The sequence below is a fragment of the Stigmatopora nigra genome, unplaced genomic scaffold (genome assembly GCF_051989575.1).
Source record: "Stigmatopora nigra isolate UIUO_SnigA unplaced genomic scaffold, RoL_Snig_1.1 HiC_scaffold_25, whole genome shotgun sequence".
NCBI classification, from domain to species: Eukaryota; Metazoa; Chordata; class Actinopteri; order Syngnathiformes; family Syngnathidae; genus Stigmatopora; species Stigmatopora nigra.
In genome coordinates, this window is record NW_027551604.1 from 3023688 (window position 1) to 3046220 (window position 22533).

Sequence of the window (22533 nt, forward strand, 5' to 3'; positions counted from 1 at the left end):
TTATAAGGCGCACTGTATTATAAGGCGCACTGTATTATAAGGTGCACTGTATTATAAGGCGCACTGTATTATAAGGCGCACTGTATTATAAGGCGCACTGTATTATAAGGCGCACTGTCTGTCTATTTTGGAGAAAATGTAAGACTTTTAAGTGCGCCTTATAGTGGTGAAAATACGGTAATTGTTATTGACTTCCAGGTATAAAGCACTTACTACTTTACAGTCACCTGTAGAGCCAGCCATTGTTGATGTTTTGGATTTTTTTTGTATAAAATATCTTGCAGTGGGGGAGGAGCTATAAGATGGAAGATTTTGTAAACTAAGACGGCATCTGCATATTTAACAGTATTGTTTCACTTCAGGCGTTTGTGTTTTTTTAATATCCGACAATGGTCGTTTTTGGTTTTCTGTTTTTTCCATATATAAGGCGCACTGTGTTATAAGGCGCACTGTCTATTTTGGAGGAAATTTAAGACTTTTATGTGTGCCTTATAGTCGTAAAAATACGGTATGTATATATCTTTAAAGCGACTGAACATTGTCAAATGCAGCGGCGCTCTTGTGAATTAAATCCCCCCCCCCCTTCGCGATACCCACACAAACGTAGGAGCAGTTGGCAGCTGTGTCGCCTAAGGAAAAGTCGGAGGTTACAGTGAGGGGGCGCCAAACCCCTCTATCCGTCTGATTTCCCTTCTGGTCCGGGTTGCGTCTGGTGCCAAACTAGCTTATCTAACCTTAAGGCCATGTCAGCCCACTTGCTTTACATAACGCTTTTTTTTTTTACATTCTATTGAAAAGGACTTTTTTTATATAATACTGTACATTTTAGTTCTGTTTTAGCATGCAAAACATTCACTGAATACATCTGAACAACCAGATGGAAGTATGGAGGTTTGGTGGTTAGTTTAAGGACCTTTTTTTAGAGTTTCAACTTCCAGTTTCAAATGAGTGGAAAGGCCGTTGAAATTTCAATCGTTAAAAGTCGGAAATAAATGTGTGGTTGCGCTACAATGCCTTGATAATGACAGCATTTTTTTCAGCAACTAGCCTCGAGCGTTTCTATTATTGTATTCTTTCTTTTCCAGTGTGGAAGAGAACATTATTTCAGCAGACCACGATCAGGTTTTAACAATTTCCTCGAGACACCCGCTGTTCGAAGCCTATTGAAGCTACAAAAGGTACACAAAAAAACAGTACATTCCGTGTGTGTAATCATCAGATGACCTGACACACAATGACAACAAGAACTTGTCATCTAGCAGGCTAAGAACAGCAGGTAAAAAAAACAAATGTAAAAAAAATAAATAAATAAATAAACAAATCAGCAGGACGGCACTTAAGAGTCACCTCACGTCTTTTTAGCGACCACACAAACAAATGGACATTTTTTTTCTTAAAAATATGTCCATGTTTTCTTGGAAATTGAGTTTGTTTTGCTCAAATATATGATGTTTTTTTAATGTATGCCCAAAGACAGCCCAAAAGATCATCAACTGTCCCCTACGTAGACTGTCCATCATCAACTGTCCCGTACCTACCCTGTCCACCATCAATTCCCCCTACCTACAATGTCCAGTCTCTACAAATCCTGGTCCCTTAGAAGGACAAAAAGCATCATAAAAAACAACACACATCCCCAGCTTCCACCACTTCAACTTGAGGCCTTCTGGAAGGCGCTAAAGAGCCATAACAGCCAAGACAAACAGACTTTTTAGGATAGTTTCTTCCCAAGAGCTGTCGCTATACTCAACTCGAGTTCTGCTTACCGTATTTTTACGACAATAAGACGCACTTAAGACTTAAATTTTCTCCAAAATAGACAGTGCGCCTTATAATCCAGTGCGCCTTATATATATGGAAAAACCAAAAACCACCACTCTCGGATATTAAAAAACCACAAACGTCTGAACTGAAACAATACTGTTAAATATGCAGCTGCCATCTTAGTTTACAACATCTTCCATCATATAACTCCTCCCCCACTGCAAGATATTTTATACGAAAAAATCCAAAACATCAACAATGGCTGGCTCTAGAGGTGACTGTAAAGTAGTGAGTGCTTCATACCTGGAAGTCAATAGCAATTACCGTATTTTCACCACTATAAGGCGCACTTAAAAGTCTTACATTTTCTCCAGACAGACAGTGCGCCTTATATATGGAAAAAATGTCATTCATTGAGGGTGCGCCTTATAGTCGTGAAAAAATTGGTATATATTATATTGGCCACTTATCGATCCATAACCATTTTTAGATTATTCAAAAAAAAGTCTATAAAAAAGTTTAAAGTTTAAAATGTATGAATAGAGCTTGCCTATAAACTGCAGTGTCCAAGTAAAATGGCTGATTCACAACCAAAAACATGGCACACATTAACTATAAACCGGATGTTAGTAAGGGTTTATAAAAAATATAAACAGAAAAAGCAAAGAGCTCTTTCTATTTTAATTCCCAGAGACCCACATGTCACAATATTTTACATTCCAATATTTCAAATTACTTAAATTATTTAGTATATTTTTTGAGAAAAAGTGACTATTTTTGGTAAAGTAAAAAATAGAACAATTTTCTTGCTTAAATATTAACTATTATTGCTTTTTTATGTAAATTTTTTTGACATTTTTAAAATATCTAAAAGCCGAAATACAATGTTTTTTTCAATGATAATGTTATGGACCTTTTTAATGATAGTATTTAACTTATAACATTGACATGAATAGACATTATATATTAATTTAAAACGGCTCATATTTCAATTCCATTGACGGCAATTGACGTTAAAAAAAATGTGACTTTATAATTTTTCTGTCAAATTACTGCATGTATTATAACCACAATAAACCTCCATTTTTTTACATGGAAAGAAATAATAATAAAAAAACTAAATATCATATATTACATAAGCGAAAGAAACATCTGCCCTTACTTCAGAGGAAGGAAGCCTTATGCGCTTTTGGGAAAAGCTATTAAACTCAGTCCATAGCACGCGGGACAGCCTTTGAGTTGAACATTTGCATCTTGCAGTACATCTTTTTTTAGGATGCAAGGAATCTGCCGGTTTAAAAAAAAAAAGATATCGACTTCAGTGGCGCTTTCATGTAAGCGTACGTTTATATGCCCCATGTGGCCTGCTGAGATTAAAGACAACATACTGTTTTTGCAGATTAAAATACCTCTGTTGCTGACATGTATACTAAAACATGCTTTGGTTAAAACAAAACATGAAGAACAAGAGTGTGTAAGGAATCTTTTTGAAAGAAAGAGCCATAAACAATTGCTATTTTCAAATGTTTTTTTACCAAATGTAAGTCAAAATACATGACATTTTGCAGTTAATTTAACACTTTTAAAGTATAAAAAGTCACTGAATTCCTTTGACTACGTTGTTGCACTGTTGCTAATCAATGAATATCAATGAGTTCAATGTTTATCAATGAAATCAATCAAAAATCCCGACGGGATGTTCTTGGTGCATTTGGGACTCTGGTTTTTATATTTTAGCTACCGTATTTTCACGACTATAAGGCGCACTTAAAAGTCTTAAATTTTGTCCGAAATAGACAGTGCGCCTTATAGTCCAGTGCGCCTTATATATGAAAAAAAAAAAAAACAGAAAACCAAAAACGGAAAACTACCACTGTCGGATATTAAAAAAACACAAACGCCTGAACTGAAACAATACTGTTAAATATGCAGATGCCATCTTAGTTTACAACATCTTCCATCATATAGCTCCTCCCCCACTGCAAGATTTTATACAAAAAAATCCAAAAGATCAACAATGGCTGGCTCTAGAGGTGACTGTGTGTAGTGAGTGCTTCATACCTGGAAGTCAATAGCAATTACCGTATTTTCACCACTATAAGGCGCACTTTAAAGTCTTAAATTTTCTCCAGAATAGACAGTGCGCCTTATAATACAGTGCGCCTTATGTGTGGAAAAAATGTCATTCATTGAGGGTGCGCCTTATAAAGCGGTGCGCCTTATAGTCGTGAAAATACGGTAAGAGCCATATGCACCCATCATAAGAGCCACATATGGTTCCCGAGCCATAGGTTCCCTACCCCTGATGTAGAAGGAACAATGTAATACGTTCGACTTTATTTTCCAATGCTAAATAAATATGTATACATAATAAATACATAAAAATAATATAAATAAGCTAGTCTGCGACATTATAAAGCAAATACTTTTGTTGTATAGAGTACAAATACTGCATTATTGGATGAGGAAATCTGGAAAAAATAGACATTTGCTCCAAAAAGATGGTAGAATTTTTTTTTTTTAAATGATCAAATAGGTTTATTTTTATACTATTTTTTATGAAATTGAAAGAGAAAGATATTGCGGAATTATTTCAGAAGCTCTCTGGGAAGAAATAGTTGCCATACTGTTGTTGACCTTTGTACCGTTCTGGTTTTACCGGCTTCTATTGGTATGACCTTTACGACGGATGAAGGCTTATGATTGATTATCAGATTTGACCTTTACGCCTGTAAAGTTCTTGCTTTTGGGTGAACATTTTGCAAAATGGAATGACTCATCTTCTCGTAAATTAAAGGAGGAGAAAAGAGGAAATCCGTAATGTTCTATGGTGTTTTATATGTACAATTTTGTAAGTAGAGGTGTACTTTATATGTAAATTCTGTCATTCTCCTTCACGCAACTACCAACTAAACCCTTAAAAAATTGGTCAAAGTGTCCCAATTATGTATGAAAAAAGAAAACAACGGATAAGGAAATATATTTACTATTTGGGAGTTTTGGTAACTTGGATCTTTTTCGTATCTCGCATACAAAAATGTTTGTAATCTGAAACTTTTGGACCTAGAGGCATTCCGTAAGTAGAGGTATGACTGTACTAGTAAAAATGGGAATTGACCATTATCACTGATGGTACTAAACCCGTGAAAATTCGCATTGTCGTAGCAGTTTAACTGAATTAGGTCAATTTTGTCATATATGGCAACAAATTGATAAATGGTGATAGAAAATGTTATGTGCACATTCTCATATATTATTAAAGTCATACCTCTACTTACAAATGCCTCCAGGTACAAAATTTTTAGGGTTACAAAACCTTTTGAAATGCAAATGAGTACCTGAAGATAACAAAAAAAGATCCAAGTTACAAAAACGTCAAAACATTTTCTATATTTTGAATTATACTGTATATACTACAATTCCTGAACCCATGAGTGGCACCCGACTATAATCCCACCAAATTTTGGAATAAAACAATGACTAGACGAAACATGTAGTTGATTATCTACACAAGTCTACATTAAATCCACAGGTGGTTTTAGTCCAAAAATTGAGGCATATATTTAGTATGAAGTTATTCTTATTCGAAAGTAGTTGATAGGCAGGATTCTGTATGTGTCTGCGCCCCGTCTGCGTCGCAAAATTCATGAATGGATCTTTCAATTGGATCATTTTTAGTGGTTTTTATGGTTCTTTTTAGGAATTTGGAATCTTACTCAATCACGGGAGTAGAAAAATATATTTTTAGTATTGCAGATTTACAAAAAAATAGTTACCAAAATATTTGTCTACGTAATTCTACATGATTTTCCCACAAAAAAAATATATGTTGAAAATAGTCACAAAAATAAAAATAAAAAAAACAGATTGACTGCCTCCGCTTGATTATGCTTACTATGTTACCTTTATTTTGAAGTATACTGTATAAACTGCAATTCCTGAACAGTGATGATTATCTACATTAAATCCACAAGGTAGCAGTTTTTAGTCCAAAAATAGAAGCCTATATTTAGTATAAAGTTATTTTTATCAAGAAATGTCATTACAAATCAAAGTAAGTAAGAGCATATAAAACGATTTAGCCCAATTTGTACCTTGTCGTCATTATAAAGTCAAATTTTGACCTTGGAATGTTTAATAATGAATCCTGTGACAGTTAGTCATATTCCACAAAAAGGGGAAAAAGAAGTCCGATTGGAGGATAAAAAGCCAGTTTGTGCGGTCTCTCGTCAAGTTAAGTGCTTCAACTTCTACAAGTCTGATTGCAAATGAGGCCCCCGCGCACTGTCCATTAGCTGCGCTGCGACCAATCATTTCCCAACGGATTCTAACCCGAAAGTCCAGATTGAAGCAACAGCTCCCCCATTTGGTTCACCATTGAACTTCTTTAGTCCATTCCAGATGTGTTCTTAGAAAAACATTGAGATTGACATTTCTGTTGTCATACTCTGCCGCATATCATTACAAAACAAGGGTTTTTAAATACGTTGTTCCCACCTGATTACTACACAGTTGAGCTTGTTTAATTTGCTGAGGGAGTTTGTCACTTAAAGCTAACGTTCAATCCTGAACAGATGTCAGAAAACGAGGATGTGATGTTAATCTAAAAACTGTTGAAACCAGCTCTCAAAATTATATTCATGAGTTTAATATCTAAACATCTATTGTTTTCAACAGTACTTAGATATTAAACAGTACTTAGATATTAAACAGTACTTAGATATTAAACAGTACTTAGGTATTAAACAGTACTTAGATATTAAACAGTACTTAGATATTGAACAGTACTTAGATATTAAACAGTACTTAGATATTAAACAGTACTTAGATATTAAACAGTACTTAGACATTAAACAGTACTTAGATATTAAACAGTACTTAGACATTAAACAGTACTTAGACATTAAACAGTACTTAGATATTAAACAGTACTAAGATATTAAACTCTCTCTCGGATATTAAACAGTACCTAGATATTAAACAGTACTTAGATATCACACAGTACTTAGATATTAAACAGTACTTAGATATTAAACAGTACTTAGATATTAAACAGTCCTCAGATATTAAACAGTACTTAGATATTAAACAGTCCTCAGATATTAAACAGTCCTCAGATATTAAACAGTACTTAGATATTAAACAGTACTTAGATATTAAACAGTATTTAGATATTAAACAGTACTTCGATATTAAACAGTACTTCGATATTAAACAGTACTTCGATATTAAACAGTACTTAGATATTAAACAGTACTTAGATATTAAACTCTCTCTCATGAATATAATTTTGAGGGCTAATTTCAACAGTAAACGCTCTGTTACCATTTGACCGGCGACCAAACGTCCGAGCACCATCTAAAACTGTGCTACGTATGTATGTGTCTAGTATGTGTTTATCTTCAACCTACACAACGGCCTAAAGTGGATGTTGTAAAGAAAATTGAGTGTTGAACCCGTGTGTAGTATTAGTTTGTTTGTTTTCGTTCTTTTTAAATAAAAAAAACAACGTAATCTGGTGCAATCGAGTTTTTTTTTTTTACCCAGCAAACCTCAGCTGTCAGTATAGCCTCATCTGGTCCCTCACTCTCTAATTCTGTCTCTCTCTTTCTATTCTCTCGTCTGTTCATCTGACTTTTCTTTCAGCATCTTGCAACACTTCACCTCTGGGCTTTTGAGACCATTGTGAAAGACTGGCCCCGGTCCCGAGCCCGAGGAGGCTCGAAGAGGCTCAGGGGGTGGGGTGGGGGGGCTCAGGGTTGACTGATCGCTGGATTTCACCACAACGGGGATTGTTCAAGGAGCTTTGGCATTTCCGCAGAGACCCTCTCAGATTAAGGACTTCTGGCTTCTGTTGCAATAACATGGCCTCACATGCTGACACCAAAAATAAAGGACTGCAGAACAACTGGTTGTGTGATCCTTTGAAGTGTACCAACATACATACAGATTTGTTTGCTAGGCTATCCATCACAATCAGGTGCTCGGACGTTTGGTCGCCGGTCTTTTGGTCGCCGGTCTTTTGGACGTCTGTCATATGGTCGCCGGTTTTTTGGTCGCCGGTCTTTTGGTCGCCGGTCTTTTGGTCGCCGGTCTTTTGGTCGCCGGTCTTTTGGTCCCTTTTAGTCCCCGGTCTTTTGGTCGCCGGTCAAATGGTGGCAGAGAGTTTACTGTTGAAACCAGCTCTCAAAATTATATTCACGAGAGAGAGTTTAATATCCAAGAGAGAGAGAGAGTTTAATATCTAAGAGAGAGAGTTTAATATCTAAGAGAGAGAGTTTAATATCTAAGAGAGAGAGAGAGTTTAATATCTAAGAGTTTAATATCTAAGTACTGTTTAATATCCAAGTATTGTTTAATATCCAAGTACCGTTTAATATCCAAGTACTGTTTAATATCCAAGTACTGTTTAATATCTATGTACTGTTGAAACCAGCTCTCAAAATGTCCTTTAGAGAGAGAGTTTAATATCTAAGCACTGTTTAATATCTAAGTACATTTGACCGGCAACCACAAGACCGGGGACCAAAAGACCGAGGACCAAAAGACCGGCGACCAAAAGACCGGGGACCAAAAGACCGGGGACCAAAAGACCGGCAACCAAAAGACCGGGGACCAAAGGACCGGCAACCAAAAGACCGGCAACCAAAAGACCGGAAAATGTGTAACTATCAAAAGCAGGGGAAAACCTGTAGTACATACATGAGAAAGATCATTTGAACATACGTGATCCCCCACCAGGGGGCACTGCTTAATACTGCCTTGACCTGCTTGCTAGCCCTGTCCCACTGACTTCATCCCACCCAGAAATCTAACGTCTTCTTTTTCCACATTCATTTGAATGATGAGATCCATTGGAAAGTGCAAGTGTTATTCAAATTATCCTGCAATGTGCATTAGTGGCCTCTACCCGCTTTCATTCTTCTCTAAAACAAGAGGGCAGGAGTTTTTCTTTGAATTCCACATACACATACTGTCTTCTTTTTAAAAAGGAGATGTTCAGGTTCAACTCATGTTCAGGTGTAAAAGTATGACTCAAAACCTACTTGGCAACAGCTATTTGAACACAAAAGGTGCAGCAACATGTGGTACTATCCCAATATCTAGCCCATGGGTGGGCAAACTTTTGGGCCCGGGGGCCATATTGACTTTAAAAATTTGACAGATGGGCCGGGTCAGCACAAGATGCGATACACATAAAAAAGTGCATCCGTTAACAGTACATATGAAACATAAACCGAAAAAAAAGGACTTGAGTATTAACATACTCATCATTAAACTATAAAGTATAAAGTACAAAGTCAAGTCAAAAGGAATGTAGTAGTAAGAAATATTAAAATGTAATTTAAACTTTTACTGTAAAACATGAAAAACAAAGAGTGGAATCTTGGGGGAAATAAATAAAAAAAATATAATTTAAAATAAATAAATTAATTAATTAAAAATATATATATTTGTACAACATCGGCGGGACAGATTAAATAGCCTAGCGGGCCGGATTTGGGCCGCGGGCCGTAGTTTGCCCAAGTTTGATCGAATGGCATTAAATCAATTTCCTCTAAAAAAAAGTAAGTCATATACAAACAATGTGTTTGTGTTTAATTGTGCTAAATGAATGATGGTTTTGCTAATGTTTATCTTTTAGATATTAGATATTCTTTTAGATTCAACACTTGCAAAATACATAAAATGAGGTTATTTGCAAGTTTGCATCTGCTATTAAGCCGTGTTTTCTCATTAAGCAAACATGTCAACATTTTTGACAAGAAAAATTAAATGTGACAAGTATCGTCAATAGAAAAATAACGGCTATCTTTTTTTCCCCAAAGTGTATAACAAAGCTAATTAAAATGACATCACCCCCCAAAGGAAAATAGCCAGCGGAATCACAAATTAAAAACCTGACATATAACAACAACACCTCATCCCTGTTCTGGGTTTTTTGATCATCTGCAAATGTTGACTATGATACTACAATTGGGACTTTTTTGGGTGAATTTGTCCTGTGAGCGAACTGACTATCTCGACAAGGGATTTCCACCCAGGAGACATAAGACAACACATTATTGATTCAAGCCATTTGTGAATACGAGAATAGAAGTAAATTAAATCAATTCCTGCAGTATTTGTGTCACGACTTGAACAGAGAGAGAAAATGCAGCAAGTATTTGTACAGAATTCAAAAGAGACCTCAAGTATCCTACTTTCACAGTACAAGGATTTTATTTTAAAAGAAAAAATCCCAGTTATCAATTTTTATATAATTTTTCAACCTTTTTCTTTTTTTTAACAAGACAATGCTCACCAAGATATGCATAGCCGGACGTTTGGTCGCCGGACGTTTGGTCGCCGGACTTTTGGTCGCCGGACTTTTGGTCGCCGGTCAAATGTACTTGGATATTAAACAGTAGTTAGATATTAAACAGTACTTGGATACTAAACAGTACTTGGATACTAAACAGTACTTGGATACTAAACAGTACTTGGATACTAAACAGTACTTGGATACTAAACAGTACTTGGATACTAAACAGTACTTGGATATTAAACAGTACTTGGATATTAAACAGTACTTGGATATTAAACAGTACTTGGATACTAAACAGTACTTGGATACTAAACAGTACTTGCATATTAAACAGTAATTGGATATTAAACAGTACTTATATATTAAACTCAGATATTAAACAGTACTTGGATATTAAACAGTACTTATATATTAAACTCCCTTAGATATTAAACTCTCTCTTAGATATTAAACTCCCTCTCATGAATATAATTTTGAGAGCTAGTTTCAACAGTAAACGCTCTGTCACCATTTGACTGGCGACCAAAAGACCGGCGACCAAACGTCCTAGCACCGCACCGCAAACTCCACACAGGTGGACCGACCTGGATTTGAACCCATGTCCCCCATTGTGAAACTGACCACTCAGCCTCCTTCAAAATAACTAAACACATTTCTGAAACCCGATCTTTTCCAGACGATTCCGATCTTTTGAAATCCTTTCACGTTTAGATTTGTGACATCTCTCGTCTCTTGCCTTCAACATGTTGAAGGCATTTCCCGGTTTACCACTAGATTGCAGAATTTTTTAAACATCACCTCATCCGCTCTAGTCCTATGCGTAAAAATCTACACACCCCATTTATATGTCTCACTCTCATCAAAACGCAAAGTCGCACATGTGCATCCGCTGTTAAGTTTCCACAGAAATGCTAGCAATGCCTCATCATATTGTTGCAAAAGGGGGGGAAATATGAGGGTAGACGGCGGATGGGTTAGCCAAAATCGTAAAGCTCGCCATGATGGCTACTCGATACCTGTTTCCAGCTGTGCGTTGAGTAAAAATATTGTTTGCAAGATGTTGCGGGATGAGACGTTAAGCTAAATATGTCTCGTATCGTTTGGAATTGTTGGCCATTTTGAGTAAATTGGTATCGTTACAGCAGGAAACTGTTGGAAAATTATTGAGGAAAATTGTATAGTATTATCTAAATGAGTTTATCGTGGGTAAATGTTCCATCCTTTCGAACTTGAACCTGTTCATATGGATTAAATGGCTATTGCTAACAATGGTAGCTAATTGGGTGAATTTTGCTAATTTTCAACGTTTTGGTGGATTTTTTAAAACATTTTTTTTAGTCTTGCTTTGCTATAAGGTAATTTATTTCAAAATAGAAAAAACAGATAAAACGCTAAACAAAATGTATTTGATGTCAAGGAATGAAATTCGAGAAAAATAAACGTCTAAGTACTGTTTAATGTCTAAGTACTGTTTAATATGTAAGTACTGTTTAATATCTAAGTACTGTTTAATATCTATGTACTGTTTAATATCTAAGTACGGTTTAATATCTAAGTACTGTTTAATATCTAAGTACTGTTTAATATCTATGTACTGTTTAATATCTATGTACTGTTTAATAATATCTAAGTACTGTTTAATATCTATGTACTGTTTAATAATATCCAAGTACTGTTTAATATCTAAGTACTGTTTAATATCTAAGTACTGTTTAATATCTAAGTACTGTTTAATATCTAAGTATTGTTTAATATCCAAGTACTGTTTCATATCTAAGTTCTGTTTAATATACAAGTACATTTGGCCGGCAACCAAAAGAGCGGCGACCAAAGGGGACCAAAAGACTGGTGACCAAACGTCCGGTCACGGAAGTTTGCATATTCTCCCCGAGCCAGTGTAGGTTTTTTCCGGGTACTCCAGTTTCCTCCCCCATTCACAAGACTTGGACGGTAGGCCGATTGGACACTAAATTTTGCCCTTAAGTATGAGTGTGAGCATGAATGGTTGTTTGTCTCCTTGTGCCCTGCGATTGGCCGCCCACCGATTCATGGGGGTGTGCCCCCGCCTCATGCCTGAAAGGCAGCTGGGATTGGACGATGAAGAAATCCCTACAGGAGACTTTTAATATGCATGTAAAATGTAGACACACACACACACACAAAAAAACTGTTTAGATCAAAACTCGGCGGGAATCCCAGCATGCATGTTAGACCTTATTAGTGAACTTAAATGAAACATTCTGGGCTAAAACACACGAGGGATTGGCACTTCTAACGGAAAAAAAAGCCCAGTGGTGATGTGGACTACATAGCATGAATGCTTGCAAATATAAGGGAGCTCATGACTTCGGGGTAAATTCTATGCATCGAGGCACGGAGGCGGGAGCGTGTCGTCGTGGTCGGGAGCCATTTTAACCGTGGCTCGTGCCACAATGAAGAAAAAAAAACAGGGATTGTTACGTCAGAGAAGAGCTAAATAGTATCGGGTTACAAGCGCCATGTGGCCGCTCGTTGGTTAGAATTCTTCTGGAGTTCTGTCAGATACGTAGAGTATTTTAGGAAGCAACTTTTTGCCATAACAAAGTACTAATTTAATTATTTATTGATGGGTGAGGATGTATAATGCAAGTGTTTTGACCAATTTCTGCAAAAAACCTGACCAAACATTTGAAATTCTGAACTATATACTTTTACTACGGTTTTTAAGGAAGTCAAGGCACACCTAGATTCTTCGAGTTCTTATTTTTTTGTTCAAAATGTATGGTTACACTAAAATTTGTGGAAAAAAAACTTAATTTTAGAGGCCCCCATTCATTTCCAATTGGAGTAAAGCATACCTGGCAACCTCAGCCAATTGCTCACCTTATTAATGATTTCAATTCCCCTCATTAAGTAATACAAATTAAAATAATAAGGTACAAATGAGACACATTACTCAAATAAAAGTCTAAAATTTTCTCCAATGTGGACAAGGTGCCCAATCAGTATGCACTAAATCCAATATTTTGTAGGCATTACTGTATGACCCTGACTGTCCAAGTACATTGCTTGCTGATGCGCTATATTTATATAGTGAAAAGGCAGACATGTAAAGGTGTAAATTATGCTTAAAATATGATAACATAAGCAGCCTACGATGACGTTTTCATCTACCAGTGACCGAGACGATCCAGATTAGAGCCAAAATGGCTAAAACGGGATTGGTTTTACAAAAAAAACGTACTTAAAACCCAAAAATCCCATACAAAAGTTATAGTACACAATTTGAAATGATCAAAAAACGTATAAAATACGGAAAAATAATTGACAGGTATATCAAAGGTCCAATTATACAAGAAAACTACTCAAAAAAAGCACTAAAATCACCAAAAAATGACCCTAAAATGTCTCAAAATTTGCATTAATCCAACATTAGCCTTCCAAGTTATCGAAACTGGGAGTTATGGTTCCTTCTTTCACTCCTCCCAGTTAAACCGGACTGGACGCCGAGCCCCATCAATGGAATCCAACAATAATAATTGACAGGTATAATAAAAGTTTCAATTCTAAAGGAAAACTACTCAAAAAAGCACTAAAATCACCAAGAAATGACCCTAAAATCACTCAAAATTAGCATTAATCCAACAATAGCCTTCCAAGTTATTTAAACTGGGAGTTAGGGTTCCTTCTTTCACTCCTCCCAGTTTAACCAGACTAGATGCCGAGCCCCATCAATGGAATCCAACAATAATAATTGACAGGTATAATAAAAGGTCCAATTATAAAGGAAAAAACTTTAAAAAAGCACTAAAATCACCAAAAAATGACCCAAAAATGACTCAAAATTAGCATTAATCCAACATTAGCCTTCCAAGTCATCGAAACTGGGAGTTATGGTTCCTTCTTTCACTCCTCCCAGTTAAACCAGACTGGACGCCGAGCCCCATCAATGGAATCCAACAATAATATTTGACACGAAAAAAACTCAAAAAAGCAATAAAATCACCAAAAAATGACCCAAAAATGACTCTAAATTAGCATTAATCCAACAATAGCCTTCCAAGTTATTTAAACTGGGAGTTATGGTTCCTTCTTTCACTCCTCCCAGTTAAACGGGACTGGACGCCGATCCCCACCAATGAAATCCAACAATTTAAAAGCGTAACCTAAAACAATCTCCGTAAAAAAATAGGTACAAAACAACGCCAAATTGACATCGACATGAACAAGAAAGGTTTACCCTTTTAAATAGGAATCCTGTCAACAGCCATTTATTGTTTTGAGAGCTTTTTCCATCCTCTTACAACATTCTAATTATATTCCCACTTCCCTTGTCAGAAGAAATAATTTACCAAGCGGTTGACTGTGAAATGCGGGTAAAAAAAAAACAACTCTTGACACCACCAGTAAAAAAAAGGGAAGGTTTAATCTCGGCACCCGAGCAGAAAGTGCTAATCCTTGTCGGGAAGAGTGCGTCCACTCGTTACCGGGTAAAGTAGAGTACAACACTCGATTTAAAGGAACGGCGTTTTGAAAAAAAAGTTTTCCGTGTCCGTAATGGCGAGACGTGAAGTCCGAGCGTAAGCCTAATTAGCTTGGGGAGCAGGTTAGTGGAACAAAAACATAAAGAAGCCGACATTGATCAAGGGAGAGGGAACTAGAGAGCTTTGGCAAGCTGATTGGTCTTTAATTAAAAGTAAAAGGTTTATCCTTGCAGAGAGCAGGCGGTGTTCCCAGTAGGCCGCTTCAATTACGCGGCAAGACAAAAGGAGCTAGCTATTCAGATACAATTGTTTAACTCTGAGGCGATTATTTGGTGCTGTATTGTTTCATTTTTTTCATTGTCGGATTGAAGGATTCGATCCGAGGGGGCGGAGCTACAATGTATTGATGGTTGTGGTGGTATTAACTTTGAGTGGAAGAGATAAATTAAAGGGATGTTATGATTGTCATTGTTATTTTGAGGTTGGGAAGAGTGTTAACTGCTGAATAAGTGCCAGCAGATGGCGCCATTGCAAATATGAGAGGTTTATATATACCGTATTTTCACGACTATAAGGCGCACTGCATTATAAGGCGCACCCTCAATGAATGACATTTTTACCATATATAACGTGCACTGTATTATAAGACGCACTGTATTATAAGACGCACTGTATTATAAGGCGCACTGTCTATTTTGGAGAAAATTTAAGACTTTTAAGTGCGCCTTATAGTCGTGAAAATACGGTATATGGATGAAAACAGATTCGGTAGAGAGCTTTCACATGTAGATTCAAAACAGAAGTCAAATCTATTTTGCAATTGCGATCCAATAGATGAGACTGTTGACCGCTTGACTGTCTGGGTACATTGCTTGCTGACACGCTATATTTATGTAGTGGAAAAGCGGATGTGTATGATGTGTGTGCATATCATGCTTAAAGCATGAAAATGTTAGCAATCAATATTGACTGAGGCGATCCGTATTAGAGGCGAAATTGGTAAAATGAGATCAGTTTTACAAAAAAAAATTCACTTAAAAATATCCTGTATAAAAGTTGTTATACGGTACACAATTTGAAATGATCAAAAACGTACAAAATATAGGGAAAATGCATAAGTTGACAGGTATGATGATTACTAATTTAAAAAATAACCTGACTCATGAGATCAACCTTTAGCTCACTTTTGAAAGTTAAATTTTTTTCTACTCTGTCCTATGTATGAGCTAACATGCATGAGCTAACATACATGAGCCAACATACATGAACCATCTAACATGAGCTAACCTACACGAGCGTTTTAAATACCCAAAACAGTCAGTTGCCTAATAAAGAGTTAAAAAAAAACTTGCCCTAATGAGTTTGAAAACTTCAAACCACCTCCATATTTAGTTTACTTCTCTACTTCTGTCTTAAAGTGGCGCCCTAAGCAACCTATGCAGGAAGTGACTCTTCAGCTGTGGAACATATGGATTTGAAAGCTCGGACAGTTGAGGAGGGGCGTATCGAGGGGTGGCTTGTAAATGTCTCTGTCCTGGTCCCTCCCCAGCCGGGCCCGGGCCCAACCCAACCCAGCCTAACCAAGCCCAGCCCAACCCAGCCCAGCCCGGCCCCTTCACACAGATCTCTATCCTGTAGTAGATCCCCAAAGTGGGAAGTCATTCAGGCCCCGGTGAATGGAGTGCGTCTAACGTAGAGACAGCGGAGGACTTAACTTAAGAAATATGAGAGTCCTGCAACCTGCAAAGCTTCTAGGCGCCATTCTAACCCTGCTGAGCCTTGCCAGCAACATCCATGGAGGTAAGAACCCTTTAATAATTCCACCCAAGTCTTCATCCACGTTGGCAGAAACCAACCAGGTCTTGAAATTTTGTTTAAAAAGTCAATATGTCCTCTTAAAGAATGGTTTCAACTTTTTATTATGTGGTTTTATGTCTTTAAGTTGATTTACTGATGAGAATTTGAATGAAATTTAAGGCTGTGGACGCATGTGTGGTTCTTATCCCGGGGTTCGGCACCATTACGATGTCTAGGGGGGGTTTGAGTCAAGGTTTTTGGGGTGGGTGGTGAGAGAGATTTTAGTCGGAAGCTGAGATGATGAGGAAGGGGCTTGTGAATGGTTCTTTCACGGGGAGAGTGGACGCCGTGGGCTTGGGTTTTTTCGGTGTATCTGTATAGAGGAGGTGGTGGTTAAGTGGGGGGTGATTGGGGGGGTAGGGGGTGAAAGTAAGAGTGTAGTGTGAGTTTTGACGGGGAGCCAGGGGGGGGAAAGGGGGTGTGGTATATACAATGGCCCCACAGTGTGGAAGCACAAGTCAGCCTCAGTACCTTTTCCCAATATGACATTGAACTTCCTCAACCGGGTGACTAAAGTTTTTGTAGAATTCAAAAATTGTGTTTAAGAAGGGATATGGGGAATTCCCTTTGAGATTTTTTTAATGAAGATTGTTTTTTTTGAAATTGTTATGTCTGTGTAGCTTGAAGTGTATATATTTTCTGGTAGAATGATGATTAAAGTAGATGTACTTGAAGAAAAATGTTAATTAGGTTTTGAGAGTGGTTCATCTAAAGGGAATAATGGCAATGGGGGAAAATATCAGGGAATGTTTGTTGTGTTCATTTCTTCCAAAAATGGGGAAGTTATATAGATTTGTTTTGGGTTTTTTGGTCGGATCTTTCGTCATGTTTTGTGTTCTTGGTCTACTAAAAACTGAAGGTTCGGGTCCTCAAATAGTGGCAATCAACCCAAAAATATCCTAAACTACCGGTTTTGCAAATTGTGATAAATTTCCTGCTATTTTCCATCAAAAAATACATACATACAACACAAGTTTTTAAATCAAAAACAACCAAAACATGTTGGTTTCAGTATTCAAGCTAGTTTAGCTTCAACACACATTAAAGAACAGCTAAACGATTAAAAAAACAAGGCATAAAAGATGAATTTTCATAACATTGTATGGATTTTTAACTCCTTGGCTACCAGTTGCAACACATCCACTTAATGCCATCCCTCCTTCACTATCAATCATGTCAGCTATTACTAACTTTTGGCTAAATATTTACCGTATTTTCACGACTATATGGCGCACTGCATTATAAGGCGCACCCTCAATGAATGATATTTTTTCCATATATAAGGCGCACTGTATTATAAGGCGCACTGTCTATTTTGGAGAAAATGTAAGACTTTTAAGTGCGCCTTATAGTGGTGAAAATACGGTAATTGTTATTGACTTCTAGGTATGAAGCACTCACCCACTACTTTACAGTGACCTCTAGAGCCAGCCATTATTGATGTTTTGAATTTTTTTGTATCAAATCTTGCAGTGGGGGAGGAGCTATATGATGGAAGATGTTGTAAACTAAGATGGCATCTGCATATTTAACAGTATTGTTTCAGTTCAGGCGTTTGCTTTGTGTCTTTAATATCCGACAGTGGTGGATTTTCGTTTTTAGTTTTCAGTTTTTTCCATATATAAGGCGCACTGGATTTTAGGGCGCACTGTCTATTTTGGAGAAAATTGAAGACTTTTAAGTGCGCCTTATAGTCGTGAAAATACGGTAGTTTAGCTCCAGACTATAGAACTGTCAACCTCTGCCAGATTTTTCTACCAAAACAGCCCACTTTTACATATTTAACCCAGTTATCATTAGTCAAAATGACCTGGTATACCAGTGTGACCACATCTCCCATTTGTAGCAAATTACTTGTCCATTTATGTGTATTCAAAGAGCAAATGCGTGTCCTGGAGGGCAAAAAAAAATGTGACGGCTAAAATTCTGTCAAGAGTCAAAGACTGTACTTATGTTGAAATTGGCAGGATGAGCGTTAGGATTGGAGCAACCCCTCGAGCGTATTGTCCCGAGTCGTCCGTCAGTCCCTGCAGATCTCGAGCCGCAAACTGCGCGCCGCAATTAAGCGAGGGTAAAGCTCTTCACGAGCGTCTCGCCGCTGGTTAACGCACGAAGGCGTCACCGTTTTTTTGCGCACACAGCGCCGCTTTGTTTCGGCCGGAAAAAGCTGGAATCAATCCGTTAGCGCCGAGAAAACAGTCATCTGTCCTTTATTGGTTTAGAAGAGATGATTGGACCTACTCTGACGATTGGGTGGTATAGGGTTACCATACCTGTCAATCTCGGACAAATGCTCCCCTTAAGTAATTTAAAAAATGTTAAAAAAAATATACAAATGCAACGAGGTACATATTTACTCACATAGGCTGCACTAAAATTTTTGGCAATCATTTTTGCCCAATCAGTATGCACTAAATTCAAGATTCTGTAGATGTCGCTGTAGGACGCGGATATCTTAACTGTCTGTGTACATTGCTTGCTGACGCGCTATATTAATATAGTGAAAAGGGGGAGTGCATATACGCATATCATGCTTAAAGTATAACAATATTAGCAGTCGACTTTGACGTTTTTTTCTGCTACGAGTGACCGAAACGATCCGAATTAGAGCCAAAATGCCTAAAACGAGATCAATTTTACACAAAGCGTACTTAAAAAATCTTGTGCAAAAGTTGTTATATGGCATACACTATTTAAAATGGTCAAAAAACAATAAAATACAGGAAAAAGTACAAGTTCACAGGCCTGTGAACATGTTTAGCAATTTGTTTATAAACTTTACTGTATAAAAAATGCTAACCCCGCAAAAATTCTGCCAACAACGCTATCTAAACTAACCACATAGACTTTAAAAAAATTACAGATGGGCGGGGTCAGCACAAGATACGATACAAATAAAAAAGTGCATCCGTTAACAGTACATATGAAGCATAAACAGAAAAATGGACTAAAGTATTAACATATCACTCATGATTCAAGTACAAAGTAAAGTAAAAAGCAATGTATTAAGAAATATTAAAATTTCCTTTAAAAAAAGATAGAGGGGCTGTAAAACACGAAAAACAAATAAGAGTGGACAGAGCTACTGCCACTGGCTTCCGCGTGACGGCGCCATCTTGGGGGGAAAAAAAACATTTGCACAACGTCGGCGGGCCGGATTAAAAAGCCTAACGGGCCGGATGTGGCCCACGGGCCATAGTTTGCCCATCTCTGGCTTAGAAGCATATGTAACTGTGAGTTAATTGCACAAGCAGTTTGTAGTCGTGAACCAAATGTTCGACATGATAGCTTGGTCCATCAAAAGGATGAAACCAATCAAAACAACATAACCGAAGACTCAAGACGAGCTCACACTAATTCATGCCAGCTGTAGCAAATTGTCCAATCAGAGTTAACCTTTCCTTGATAGAATCTTCCCCACCAGCTGTCAGGATAGTTGGTGTCAAGGTTCCCTCTCTCTCTCTCTCTCTCTCTGTCTTCCTTGTGTTTACAACTGTAAATGTCATGTAGCCCACGTCCCACATATGCCAAAAACGTCCCAATTGAGCAAGTAACGGTCAATCTGCATCTGTTTGGACTGTCTCGCCTCAATCAAAAGCAGATTTGGAAGCTAGGAAGGGACATGAACAGTAAACAGGAGCCCAGAAAATCATGTCATAACATTTTCCGATCATTTTCTGCAAGGACTGTAAGCCCACAACTTTTCCACAGTTTGATGTCCTCAAGTTACTCTCCCTCTGAGGATCTATGAGACTATGGAATGAGTTCGAGTATTAACAGTGGCTCAGCAAGATGATGGAAACATAATATGATGGTCCAAGAACTGCTGTGATTTAACATTAGTGCTTTGTCCAATGATTAAATGAAGAATGGATTCTCTGCAGGACTTGTTTTTGTGACTAACAAATTTCCTTCAACTTGGGTAGTAATATGATTTGCCAAAAAACGGGTAGAGCAGTCATTTCCTGACTGAAAACAGATAAAGCTGTGTCTTGTCATCGATTGACGTCGACAGGAACGTTTCCATTGCATTTTGGCGGCTGGGGATTTTTGGTGTTATTTGTGAGAGAATGCGGGGAAAATGTGGGCTTGTCTAAGTGACCGTCTGCTGATGAAGAGATAGTGAATATTAAAAGATGAAGGGAGAGCGTGATATGTTGAACAGATCCATGTTTAATTGCTTAGGGGTGTTGATGTCTATGGATAAGGACTAGGTTGTTTTTATATTGGGCGTATTTGGATGGAGACTGGTTTTATGGCAGTCCTCTTTGGATGAAGGCTAATTTTATGTTGGACATTTTTGGATGAACAATTAGTTTTAAGTTTGTTGAATGGATGGATGGATGGATGGATGGATAACTGGTTTTAAGTTTGTTGAATGGATGGATGACTAGTTTTAAGTTTGTTGGTTGGATGGATGGATGGATAACTAGTTTTAAGTTTGTTGGATGGATGGGTGGATGGATAACTAGTTTTAAGTTTGTTGTATGGATGGATGGATAACTAGTTTTAAGTTTGTTGAACGGATGGATGGATGGATAACTAGTTTTAAGTTTGTTGAATGGATGGATGGATGGATAACTAGTTTTAAGTTTGTTGGACGGATGGATGGATAACTAGTTTTAAGTTTGTTGGACAGATGGATGGATAACTAGTTTTAAGTTTGTTGAATGGATGGATGGATAACTAGTTTTAAGTTTGTTGAACGGATGGATGGATGGATGGATAACTAGTTTTAAGTTTGTTGGACGGATGGATGGATGGATAACTAGTTTTAAGTTTGTTGGACAGATGGATGGATGGATGGATAACTAGTATTAAGTTTGTTGGATGGATGGATGGATGGATAGATAACTAGTTTTAAGTTTGTTGAATGGATGGATGGATGGATAACTAGTTTTAAGTTTGTTGAATGGATGGATGGATAACTAGTTTTAAGTTTGTTGGATGGATGGATGGATAGATAACTAGTTTTAAGTTTGTTGAACGGATGGATGGATGGATAACTAGTTTTAAGTTTGTTGGACAGATGGATGGATGGATGGATAACTAGTATTAAGTTTGTTGGATGGATGGATGGATGGATGGATGGATAGATAACTAGTTTTAAGTTTGTTGAATGGATGGATGGATGGATGGATAACTAGTTTTAAGTTTGTTGGATGGATGGATGGATGGATAACTAGTTTTAAGTTTGTTGAATGGATGGATGGATAACTAGTTTTAAGTTTGTTGGATGGATGGATGGATGGATGGATGGATGGATAACTAGTTTTAAGTTTGTTGGATGGATGGATGGATAACTAGTTTTAAGTTTGTTGGATGGATGGATGGATAACTAGTTTAAAGTTTGTTGGATGGATGGATGGATGGATGGATGGATGGATGGATGGATGGATGGATGGATGGACGGACGGATAACGACTTTTAAGTTTGGTGATGAATGATGGATAACTAGTTTAAGTTTGGTGGATGGATGGTCAACAACAGCTACAGTATGAAAAACATAAGAATTCAAGTATATAAAGTAAACACCCGTGAAAGATCCTCTCATTTATGACCGTAAATGCGAGTGAAACAGTTCATTTCTATAGTCACATAAAAGGGAATTTATAATTTAAGGCTTTGGCGATAAAATCCAAAGAAGAAATTCTTTTTAAAAAACAGTCACGGAAGGTTAAAGTAACAGAGAGTTAAATTCTAAGCAGATGTTTATCATTCTACAGAACAAGGCCAGTCTGAAGGCTGTCCCCTTATTTGAAGGATTCCTCATATGGAGTCCGAAAATGCAACCTTCTTTTTAAATTCTTTTTGACGGAGTAGAGTACAAGGCTGTGGTCCTTGATGTCCACCCACATCGAAAAGAATCTGTCCTTGAAATTACTTTCTTAATATTGGGAGCACAAAGTGTAGGGAAAGTGTGAAATTCACTTTTATATGCCAAAAAAAATGGTTTTGACACATTGTGCCAGGTGGAAATGTTGGACTTTTAGAACATAAGTGTGATAATATCTGGGAAATACTAAAAGAAGCTATACAGAAGTACAACATTAGGCTTAAATATATATTAAGGTGTGAAGAATTAGGAAATAATGTGAAGTATGTGGTCCCTATTTTTAATTTTAGATTAAATGTTCAGTT

At 37.2% G+C, this 22533-nt stretch overlaps 1 protein-coding gene and 1 long non-coding RNA gene across 2 annotated transcripts in view; one reads left to right on the top strand and one right to left on the bottom strand.

The window, feature by feature from the left end:
* The window catches only part of LOC144192149 (uncharacterized), an 86751-nt gene that overhangs the window by 46518 nt on the left and 17700 nt on the right, over window positions 1-22533 (bottom strand). The gene's annotated exons all lie outside the window — the stretch shown is intronic.
* cspg4 (chondroitin sulfate proteoglycan 4) overlaps window positions 16186-22533 on the top strand; it is a 62917-nt gene continuing 56569 nt past the window's right edge. The window contains exon 1 of the mRNA XM_077711203.1: window positions 16186-16335. Within this exon, the coding sequence (XP_077567329.1) occupies window positions 16260-16335 (76 nt within the window). The 5' untranslated portion in view covers window positions 16186-16259. The remainder of the gene's footprint in view (window positions 16336-22533) is intronic.